This window comes from Esox lucius, chromosome 22 (genome assembly GCF_011004845.1).
Source record: "Esox lucius isolate fEsoLuc1 chromosome 22, fEsoLuc1.pri, whole genome shotgun sequence".
NCBI lineage: Eukaryota > Metazoa > Chordata > Actinopteri > Esociformes > Esocidae > Esox > Esox lucius.
Genome location: NC_047590.1, coordinates 16573730 through 16585899, shown reverse-complemented (window position 1 = coordinate 16585899; position 12170 = coordinate 16573730). Strand labels below are relative to the sequence as shown.

Here is a 12170-nt window from a genome sequence, read left to right as displayed (position 1 = left end):
CGCCCACCTTTGCGCATGATGATCACACCCATGCAACAACTGTGGTTATTTTGGTTCAAATGACTGTTTTTAAAACATTATATAAAAAAAATCAAACATGCAATGTGTCAATATTTCGTGCAACTATTCTTTTTCAATTGAAGTGATCCAAAATTAATGTCTTTTTTCAAAAGTAGCTGTAATCTGATTACAATATTTTAGTTGGTAATGTAACGGATTAGAGTTACTGTTTTTTTGTAATCTGTTACTCCCCAACTCTGTATATTGTGTATATTTTACTAATGCAATTGACTAATTCTGTGTGTCTTATAATATACCCATGTAGGACTTCACAAACCTGCTACATAACTGGTATGTTTCACTTAAGCACATTCTGTGCGAGGATGCATCTTGATGATTTACCAGTCAGGCAAGTGGGGGTCTTGTCTGGCTGAGAAATCTCTGAAAGGCAGAGATGGTCAACTTCTGGGAAACATTAGCAATTCCCAAAAGAGGAAACAAAACTGATAAGTTGTTTGTGCCCTACTATAAGAGACTACAGATTACTGTATTTTTTTAAATATTGTACAAGAGAGTTCAGGTAAAAGGAAATATTAAATTAATGGATTACTGAATTGAATAAAAGTATTCGTAAGTTTGACAGAATGTGCTGGGTTACTTGAGTTCTGAGTAATTCAAATGGGTTCTGCTGAAATAAATCTCTTTGTTGCCTGGAGGTACTGTTTATGTTGGGCACAGCACGGAGAAAGGTACAGACACAGCCTGGAGGCAGTAAGGACACAAGAGGGTTGAGGTTATCCATACAGTGCTTGTAAAAGCAGATTTGCCTAGATAAATGGAATGGAGAGGAGAGGAGCTGAATTGGACTTGTCAGATAGACTTTGTTCATGTTTCATTATAAAAGGATTCCTAAACTGTATTTCTTTGTCATACACATTTGTCTTACACTGAGGTTGTATACTGGTCATATATTTCTGTCACTTCTCCTCCTGCACCTGCACCTCCCACTGGTTCCCTGCGCTGCCGGCGGTTGACGTCACCGGCCTTTTAGCTGCCACCGCCCTCGATTCTGGTTTTGTTCCTGGATTGGATTATTGCTTTGATGTAATTCACCTTTGTTGGGACTCACACTTGTTACGTTCTACCCTATGAACAACAAATCACGGAACCAAACTACTGCTGTGCCTGGTTCTCTCTTTCTACAACACATTACAGTTGCTGAACACTTTACACTTTATGTGTAACAACTTTACACTTTATGTGTAACAACTGTTAGATCACCTACAAGCTGGTAATAAATCATCTACAGAAGATTATATTGGTTTCCTGAATAGTTTATTTGAAGCCTGTTATGTTTTGTTAAGTTTCTGGGAGAACTCACAGACAAAACATAAATTAGCGGACCCTGAGTTTTGACCACATCACGGACCAAGTGGTGTGTTGCTTAATTATGCCCTAGTGGCAGCAATATAAAAAAGACAATGGTTCAGAACCACTCTGAAGTCTGTACAGGGTTGCTACACAGGGTTGCAGCCTGACTAGAAAAATGGGCCAAGATAACTCAGATGCTGTGTGCAAAGCTGGTACATACTTACCAGAAGACCTAGAGCTGTTATTGAAGCGAAAGATGGCATATATTTGTCGGGGTTCATATTTTTGTAAGCAACATACAATATATAGCCAGAAATATGTGGACACCCAACCATCACACCTATATGAGCTTGTTAGACATCCAGTTCCAAGACCATGGGCATTAATATGGAGTTGCTTCCCCCAGTTGCAGCTATAACAACCGCCACTCTTCTGGGAAAGATTTCCACAAGATTTTGGAGTGTGGGAATTATTGTCCATTCGGCCAAAAGAGCATTTGTAAGGTCAGACACTGATGTTAGGCGAGAAGGCCTGGCTCACAATTGCCATTCCAATTCATCCCATAGGTACTCAATGAAGTTGATATCAGGGCTCTGTGCAGGTCACTCAAGTTCATCCACACCAACCTTGTCGAACCATGTCTTTTTGGACCCTGCTTTGTGCACAGGGGCACAGTCATGCTGGAACAGGAAAGGGCCTTCCCCAAACTGATGCCACAAAGTTGGAAGTATCAAATTGTCTAAAATGTCTAACAATGTGATGACATAACGGAGCCAACACACTTGGTGTGTAGAAAGAAGCGGAAGATAGGAGGACACTTGGAGTCGAGCCCGTTGTGGCTGGAGGCGGCCTGCCAGGAAGGATGAAAGAATATGTAGAACCTGAGATGCCTACTGTGGAATCTGAGCATTAACAATTACAATATGAATGTACGTTTCACTGGAAATGAATGTGCCTAGATAATGAGAACAACAGAAACCTCTCTGTATAGATTATCTCTCTGTAGGTTGCGCTCTGATAACCACAGGAATGTTTACATTGACCATTTGCCATGGGGTTTACTGTCTTGGAAAGCGGATCTTTGCTAGGTAGACACACCCTTCAATGTACAGGTGCTGGTCATGAAAATTAGAATATCATCAAAAAGTGTATTTATTTCAGTAATTCCATTCAAAAAGTGAAACTTGTATATTATATTCATTAATTACACACAGACTGATATATTTCAGAAGTTTATTTCTTTTAATTGTGAAGATTATAACTGACAACTAACGAAAATCCCAAATTCAGTATCTCAGAAAATTTTAATATTGCTTAAGACCAAGACAAAAAAAATGTTGGCCAACTGAAAAGTATGAACATGAAAAGTATGAGCATGTACAGCATTCAATACTTAGTTGGGGCTCCTTTTGCCTGAATGACTGCAGCAATGCGGTGTGGCATGGATCTGTGGCACTGCTCAGGCGTTATGAGAGCCCAGGTTGCTCTGATAGTGGCCTTCAGCTCTTCGGCATTGTTGGGTCTGGCATATCGCATCTTCCTCTACACAATACCCCATAGATTTTCTATAGGGTTAAGGTCAGGCAAGTTAGCTGGCCAGTTAAGAACAGGAATACCATGGTCCTTAAACCAGGTACTGGTAGCTTTGGCACTGTGTGCAGGTGCCAAGTCCTGTTGGAAAATGAAATCTGCATCTCCATAAAGTTGGTCAGCAGCAGAAAGCATGAAGTGCTCTAAAACTTCCTTGTAGATGGCTGCATTGACCTTGGACCTCAGAAAACACAGTGGATCAACACCAGCAGATTACATGGCCCCCCAAACCATCACTGACTGTGGAAACTTTCCACTGGACTTCAAGCAATGTGGATTCTGTGCCTCTCCTCTCTTCCTCCAGACTCTGGGACCTTAATTTACTTTCATCAGAGAACATAACTCAGCAGCAGTCCAGTCCTTTTTGTCTTTAGACCAGGCGAGACGCTTCTGACGCTGTGTCTTGTTCATGAGTGGCTTGACACAAGGAATGCGACAGCTAAAACCCATGTCTTGCATACGTCTGTGCATGGTGGTTCTTGAAGCACTGACTCCAGCTGCAGTCCACTCTTTGTAAATCTCCCCCACATTTTTGAATGGGTTTTGTTTCACAATCCTCTCCAGGGTGCAGTTATCCCTATTGCTTGTAAACTTTTTTCTACCACATTTTTTCCTTCCCTTCGCCTCTATTAATGTGCTTGGACACAGAGCTCTGTGAACAGCCAGCCTCTTTAGCTATGACCTTTTGTGTCTTGCCCTCCTTGTGCAAGGTGTCAATGGTCATCTTTTGGACAGCTGTCAAGTCAGCAGTCTTCCCCATGATTGTGTAGCCTACAGAACTAGACTGAGAAACCATTTAAAGGCCTTTGCAGGTGTTTTGGGTTAATTAGCTGATTAGAGTGTGGCACCAGGTGTCTTCAATATTGAACCTTTTCACAATATTCAAATTTTATGAGATACTGAATTTGGGTTTTTCATTAGTTGTCAGTTATAATTATCAAAATTAAAAGAAATAAACACTTGAAATATATCAGTCTGTGTGTTTCACTCTTTGAAGGGAATTACTGAAATAAATCTACTTTTTGATGATATTCTAATTTTATGACCAGCACCTGTATATATCAGCTTGTGTACAGTGAGAAGAGATTGAGTGATATGAGATTTTGTAAGGAAGACTAGGTCCGTAACATCATGAACAAGACTATCTAATGCTGCAATAAATAATAGAATTACTCTCTCCCTTGACAACCGGGTATGTGAGAATTATTTCAACCAATATACGTAACGGCTGATTTCTAACACTACCCATAAGAAGTTGAAAAGAAGGATCTGTTTGTTTAGTGTTGAAGACAGTGAATTGATCTAGAATGATGAGAGAGGCTGTCAGGATTGCAAAGAGCATCTGTGACACACAGGATGGTGGTCCTGGTTGAGTCACCCATCTTGAAGCCTGACAAGTTACAGATACCCTTCTTGGTTTAAGCAGAGGAACATGGTCAGAATACCTGGTGATGCTCTGATATTTATACAGACGAGTATCACAATCAAAGAATATAGTTGCATACCAGGCAATAGAAAAGCAGACATTTCTCAAATGCACCTTAGTTCAAAATGTCCATAACATGTTCAAGAAACCAGTTTGAGATAATGTGAGCTTTGGGATATGGCGAGTTATCCTGCAGGAAGTAACCATTAGAAGATGGGTACACTTTGGTCATAAAGGAATGGACGTGGTCAGCAATAATATTCAGGTAGGCTGTGGCATTTAAACAATGCTCAATTGATACAATGTGGCCCAAAGTGTGCCAAATATCTCCCACACCATTACACCACCACCAACCTGAAGCATTTATTCAAGGTAGGATGGATCCATGCTTTCATGTTTGTAAGGCCACATTTTTAACCTACTATCTGAATGAACGCAGCAGAAACCAAGAGTCATCAGACCAGGCAACATTATTCCAATCTTCAATTGTCCAATTTTGGTGGGACTGTGCCAATTGCCTCGGTTTCCTGTGTTTATCTGACAAGAGTTTTACTCTGTGTGGTCTTCTACTGCTGTAGACCATCTGTTTCTAGGTTCAACGTGTTGTGCAATCAGAGATTTTCTTCTGCATACCTTCTTTGTAACGAGTGGCTATTTGAGTTACTGTTATCTTTCTATCAGTTCAAACCAGTCTGGCCATACTCTGACCTCTGCCATCAACAAGGTATTTTCACCAGAGTTCACTGGATATTTTCTCTTTTTTGTATCCATCTCTGTAAATCCTATAGATGATTGTGCAAGTTTTCAGTTTTGTTTACTTGTTTGTTTCACAATAAGAAATATTTTGCATTTTCAAAGTGGTAGGCATGTTGTGTAAATGAAATGATACAAATCCCGAAAAAAAATCTATTTTAATTCTAGGTTGTAAGGCAACTGTCAGGCTCGAGTGGAAATGAGGAGCAGGAAGACGAAGTCGTACTTGTTCACTGTATTTAATAGTTAGATAAATGGCGTAGCCTGACAATGCTCTTAGCAGGCGAGACAATAACACACAAAGACAGGGGAAGCAGAGGGAACATATATACTGGGGGGAATGATTAGAATGAGGACCAGGTGCGCTCAACAAGACAACAGGTGAAATTAATGAATGAGATGGGTGGTGGTGTTAAAAGACCGGCGACGTCGACCGCTAGAGCCTGTCTGCTGTAGGGGGAGGAGCGGCAGCAGAGGGCGCAGTCGTCACAGCAACAAAATAGGAAAAATGCCAAGGGGGTGAATACTTTCGCAAGGCACTTTACTTCCCCCTTTATGGGTCAAACATTTACTACTACTGACACATCACATCATGTGCCAAGTAATGAAACGGATACCATATTATAATTTGCTCTGCTTTCAGTAAATGCCTGGAACCAGCAGAGATGATTAAGCTATGGATCATTGCTATATTAACTACAGGTCAGACTTTCTCTGTGTTTATAAATATGTTTTAAGTACATTATGGTTTACATTGTATTCTGACATATAGGACAAAACAGGACAAGGCGTGCATCAATGTTTGATTCATTTAGCATCTTATTATTACATATGTATAGCATTACTGGATTTTAAAGTTGGTTTGATGTATTTTACAAATTGGTGCTAATGTATGTTATTAGCACCAAATACAATTACCTTAACGATTAGTGTTTATGCAAATATTATTCATTATTATTGCTAAACTGTTGTTGATGGATGACAACATTTAGGTTACCAGATCAGTTTTGACCTAACCTTACATCTATTACAGTATGGCATGATTAATCTGTGTAAAAAAGTGGTTTACTATAGGCTATGATATTTTATTTTTTTTCACATAGGAATTGTTTTTAAACTCCTGGTAAGAACTTTGTCTTTAGGAGAAAAAAACCCTATCAAATTTTGTACATCAATATATTTTTTGGAGCGACTAACAGTCATTAAGGAAAATATTTTCCAGATTTATTGTGTTAAATATAAAAACAAAATGGATATAATCACTGATCAACACAAAAATCCATAATGTCAAGGTAATAAAAATACAATCTGCAAATTGTTTGAAACTAATTACAAATACAAAACAGAAAATAAATAATGGCCAAGTACTAACCGACTGTGGTACCTTCCAGAGAGCTGTATTTAACTTGAAATCATATGAAACATGTCAATTGTACAGAGGTGGCCTCCATTCATCTACAACCCTGTATCCATAAAAGGTTAGGACTCTGTGTAAAATATACAGAAAAACAGAATGCAATGATGTGCAAATCATTTAAACCCTGTATTCAATAGAAAACAGCACAAATACAGCATATTGGATGTTGAAAGTATACAAATATAAAACAAATATATGCACACTTTGAATTTTATGCCAGCAACATGTTTAAAACCCTGGAACAGGGTCAACAAAAGACTGCAAAACTTGTGTAATGCTAAAAAAATACAGTGGAACATCTCACCACTAATTATGTTAATTGGCAAAAGGTCAGTAAGATGATTGTGGATAAAAACAGCATCCCAGAGAGGATAAATCTTTCAGAAGTAAAGATGGGGAAAGGTCAACAATTTCAACAATGCTACTCTGCCTACAAAATTGGCAATTTCTTAAACTCAAATGGTTACATTCAAACTTTCAAATTCCAGCCCCATCACAGCACTGAGGTACTGGTGGCTGGGAAGCCCCCACAGCCATGCAAGGCGGGGGGGCCCGACTCCCCATGAGCGCCGCCCTGCATAGCCACAAATAAGCTAGGCCTATATGAAAAGATTTTTACGCAAAAAACTTTGAAGGTGAGAAAGTAGGCCGTGAAATAGGCAAGATAACAGATTTTCGATTTTCGAAAATAGGGCTAAATAGTCTCAAAATCCCTGAATCTGGCAACAATGGCCTCTAAATATGCAAGCGGTGCTCAAAAGCGCAGCAATAGTGTTGTCTGAACAAGCTTGCGTAAAACACCAAAAGATAACAGCTTTATTTGGACATGCCAGAAAGGAAGCTATCCTTAGCACCTCCACAAACAAAACACTGCCGCCGCTGGTAGCTAGCAGCAGCACGTCCTCACCAGCAACCGGCCTTCCCAATGCGACATCAGTGTAAATTCCGTCAACAAAAATAGTGATGAAAATATTCGCTAAATACCAGTGCCAGTTGATGAGACAACAACCTACTAAATCGAAACAGAAAAACAAAAATGAAACGAGAAATACTTTGACCGTGGTATTGTGCTTGGAGTCGTGGGTATATCCTAATGTGTTAACTACCAAAACCTTTTGGAATTTTCTGTTCTCCCTTTGTTCTTACATTTCAAACTGATATTTCCATCCATGTCAATGAAACTGTTCAAACAATAGCAAGTGTGCAGTACGTATTTATACGCATAATTATAGGCAATATCAACATTGTAAGCGGATGTTAAGGCTACTAGAGAAAAGCACAAAGTTATATAGCGCTGTCCTTGGTGTTGAAAAATAATCAACTATGTAGCGCTGTCCATTAATTGTGGTGACACGATTGTGCTTTTGTAGTTTTTTAGTACTCTTTTCTATCACTGAATATGTATAGTTAAAGGTTGACTGCCATCAATCTGTTGACGAAGGAGGCAGTGGTATAAGCTAGATGGAGATACAATTGGAGGGGTTTGTGGGAGGGCCCTCGAGCTTCAACCTTATGGGGAGGCCTCTGCAAAGTCCGGGCCGCCACTGCACTGAGACTACTCTTAAGAAAGTTTTAAACAACATTTGTCTAAACGCTGATTCTGTTAAAATATCAATCCTAGTGTTATTGGACCTTAGCGCGGCGTTTGACAAAGTTGACACTACAATAATACTAGACAGACTGGAAAACTGGGTTGGTCTTAATGACACAGTCCTTAATTGGTCTTATTTACAAGACAGGGAATACTTTGTCTCCGTTGGCAACTATGTATCAGAGAGAACTTGCAAGATCCGCAAGGCTCTCTCCGAGGGCCTTTATTCAACATTTATATGCTACCGCTGGCCCAAATCATGCAAAGCAAAAATATTTTGCAGATGAAAAAAGTGGTCTTTTATTGTGGCCAGCCTAAGGCACACCTATGCAATAATCATGCTGTCTAATCAGCATCTTGATATGCCACACCTGTGAGGTGGATGGATTATCTCAGCAAAGAAGTGCTCACTAACACAGATTTAGACAGATTTGTGAACATTATTTGAGAGAAATAGGCCTTTTGTGTACATAGAGAAAGTCTTAGATCTTTGAGTTCAGCTCATGATAAATGGGGGCAAAAAGAAGTGTTGTGTTTATAATTTTGTTCAGTGTATATTGTTTAGCTTGTGTCTGGCGGTAATGTTAAACAATACAGGAGGATATTGGAGTTTGTGGCTTGTAATCAAGCAACCTGCTTCTGTATTTCAGAGAATCATACTTCCAATACAAATGATACTGTATGTTATCAAACAAAACACAAGATATTCAAAAGAGCTGTTTTAAATAGTGCCTCACTCCAATAGTGCCTCACTCCAGATATACTGTTACAGACCACAAACTATTATCAGCCTAGTCATAGACAAAGTTAATTAAAGTGAAACCATTGTTTAATGTGTATTGTTTTTTGGCAGAGATTGTGACTCTCTCCTAATCTACCAAAGTTACATCTCTACTCTGCTTGAGACTTAAACAATATGGACCATTTCTAATAACTTTTCATGGTTCTTATTATGGAAGTTAACTAGACTGATCTTTCTCGATATATTGTCTTCTATAATGAGATGTACAAGGTTACTTGCTGGTCACATGATGAACACCTGGCAGAGTTGAAAAGTACTGAAGGTGTGAAGTGCAATCTGCAGACGAGCTGAGACTGAGATAAGGGAGAGGAGAATCAACATAACGTCTGCTAATATCATTGTAATCTCTCACTGTCTGTTCAGTTTATGATCATGGGCTGGGGAGATGGGCCTGCTGTGTGTCTGTTATGCAAAAGAACCTGTTAGGCCCCGTTCATGGGGTGGGTGAACATGTTTATTCATATAGTGGGAAGTTGCTGAGCTGCACCTCAGGGTTTGTATTAGTTTGGAACTGAAATAACTCTCTCTGCTTGCAACTGTAATAAACTATATTGTGTGTAATGAAACATGGTCTCTGTCTTGCCTGCCTGTTATAGTTCTCTCTCAGTGAATTTCCACGACATTCTTTTTCTACAGTGTCTTCGCTGCAGACGGGTCTCAACTCACGCTCTGATGGTACTACAAATTACTCTCTAGATGGTTCGACAACTAACCATCCTGATGGTACTACAATTAACCTACCAAATGGGACTACAACTAACCCTCCAGATGCTACTACAACTAACCCTCCGGATCGTACTACAACTAACCCTCCAGATGGTGCTACTACTAACCCTCCAGATGCTACTACAACTAACCCTCTAGATGCTACTACAACTAACCCTCCAGATGCTGCTACAACTAACCCTCCAGATGCTACTACAACTAACCCTCCGGATCGTACTACAACTAACCCTCCAGATCGTACTACAACTAACCCTCCAGATCATACTACAACTAACCCTACAGATGGTACTACAACTAACCCTCCAGATGCTACTACAACTAACCCTCCAGATGCTGCTACAACTAACCCTCCAGATGCTACTACAACTAACCCTCCAGATCGTACTACAACTAACCCTCCAGATCGTACTACAACTAACCCTCCAGATCATACTACAACTAACCCTACAGATAGTACTACTACTAGCCCTCCAGACAGTACCACAACTGTACCTCTAGCTGGTAATACAACCAAGCTTCCAAATGATACTACATCTAACCCTTCAGACAGCACTACAACTGAACCGTTAGCCAGTAATACAACCAAGCTTCCAAATGATACTGTTACTGAATCTGCAGCTGGTAATACTACTAACCTTCCAGATGATACTACAACCGAAGCGTTAGCTAGTAGTACAACCAAGCTTCCAAATTATACTACTACTGACCCACCAGATCATCCTACCACAAACCTTCCCGATGAGGCTACAACTGGACCTCCAGCTGGTAATACAACCAAGCTTCCAAATGATACTACTATTGACCCACCAGATAATAATACTACAAACCTTCCAGATGATACTACAACTGAACCGTTAGCTAGTAGTACAACCAAGCTTCCAAATGATACTACTACTGACCCACCAGATAGTAATACTACTAACCTTCCAGATGATACTACAACTGAACCTGCAGCTGGTAAAACTACTAAGCTTCCAAATTATACTACTACTGACCCACCAGATAGTAATACTACTAACCTTCCAGATGATACTACAACTGAACCTACAGCTAGTAGTACAACCAAGCTTCCAAATGATACTACTACTGACCCACCAGTTAGTAATACTACTAACCTTCCAGATGATACTACAACTGAACCGTTTGCTAGTAGTACAACCAAGCTTCCAAATGATACTACTACTGACCCACCAGATAGTAATACTACTAACCTTCCAGATGATACTACAACTGAACCTGCAGCTGGTAATACAACCAAGCTTCCAATTGATACTACTACTGACTCACCAGATGATACCACAGCTTTTACTACTACCCCTTCAACTACTTCTACCTCTCCAACTAAAACGACTAGCATTGAATATCCAACTACTCATGCCACCCCACCAAATCTTAGTACTAAAACTGCCTCTCCAACTACTCCAACTACTACTCCAACTAGTACTACTAATACCACTGCACTTCCCAGCACCTCTTCCACCACAATCCCTCCATTGGTCTGTATCAATGGAGGTGAACTGCAGAGTGGAGTCTGTATCTGTCCTGATGAATGGACTGGGAAGACCTGTTCAGATCGTGAGTCCACACCTGTACACTACCACACTACTACACTTTAGTCTACAACACACTACTACACTACAGTCTACACCACACTACTAAACTACACGCTACACCACACTACTAAACCACAGTCTACAGTACACTACAGTCTACACTAAACCTTAAAGCAGCAATATATGGAATTTTTGCAATGTGATATGAAGAAAAAACAAAACATAACTACATTAATAGTGGAAGGGTAGTTCATGTCCAAAAAGTTACTTTTTGCCCACCTGCCAAGGGGACATGTAGGTGAAAAAATCATCACCACAGCCTCAGCCTCATAATGTAGCCAGCCTCTTTAAAATAAACTTTATCTCCAAACCTCCAGTTCCCACAAAACATTCTATAGTATGTGATGCTACAAACATCTTTTTATATATTGCAATAACATCATGCCTTTTTATGTCTCTCTTCCTTGTCAACTTAACATTATTTGATAATACTTATTTAACATAACTCCCTACCCAAGTACTCAATTAATAATTATTTAAAACTGATTTACCAAGCTTATTGATGGAAAATGCGCTAAGCTTGGCAAAGGCGTTTTTTCCGTTGCGGCACATCATAACTTAGCAGCGCTGCTCTCCGCTGCTCTAATTACAATAACGGGCAAACGTTGGGTATAAACATTTACTTGCCAGTGTGGCGGATAGGCTTCAGAGATTTACTTGCAAAATCATACCGCATTTGGCACTTGGTGGGTGTTATTTTCAGACCCTGACAGTACTGTTTCACAACATCTGCTTAGCAGAACTTATTTTGGGTGCTTACACTCTAAAATAAAGAATTTCTATGAAAAAGCTGAATCTCAGGTGTCCCTGAATGACAGAGCGGTTAAGTAACGGCCTCAAAGTCACCCAGAGGGTGGTGCATTTGTCTACCACTGAGAGGG

At 39.9% G+C, this 12170-nt stretch overlaps 1 protein-coding gene across 1 annotated transcript in view; it reads left to right on the top strand.

Moving 5' to 3' along the window:
- The first annotated feature begins 5804 nt into the window (after positions 1–5804).
- The window catches only part of LOC105027988 (adhesion G-protein coupled receptor G7), a 31539-nt gene continuing 25173 nt past the window's right edge, over positions 5805–12170 (top strand). Inside the window, exons 1-2 of the mRNA XM_010900400.4 lie at positions 5805–5842; positions 9587–11251. Coding sequence (XP_010898702.4) covers positions 5806–5842; positions 9587–11251 — 1702 coding nt within the window. The 5' untranslated portion in view covers position 5805. The remainder of the gene's footprint in view (positions 5843–9586; positions 11252–12170) is intronic.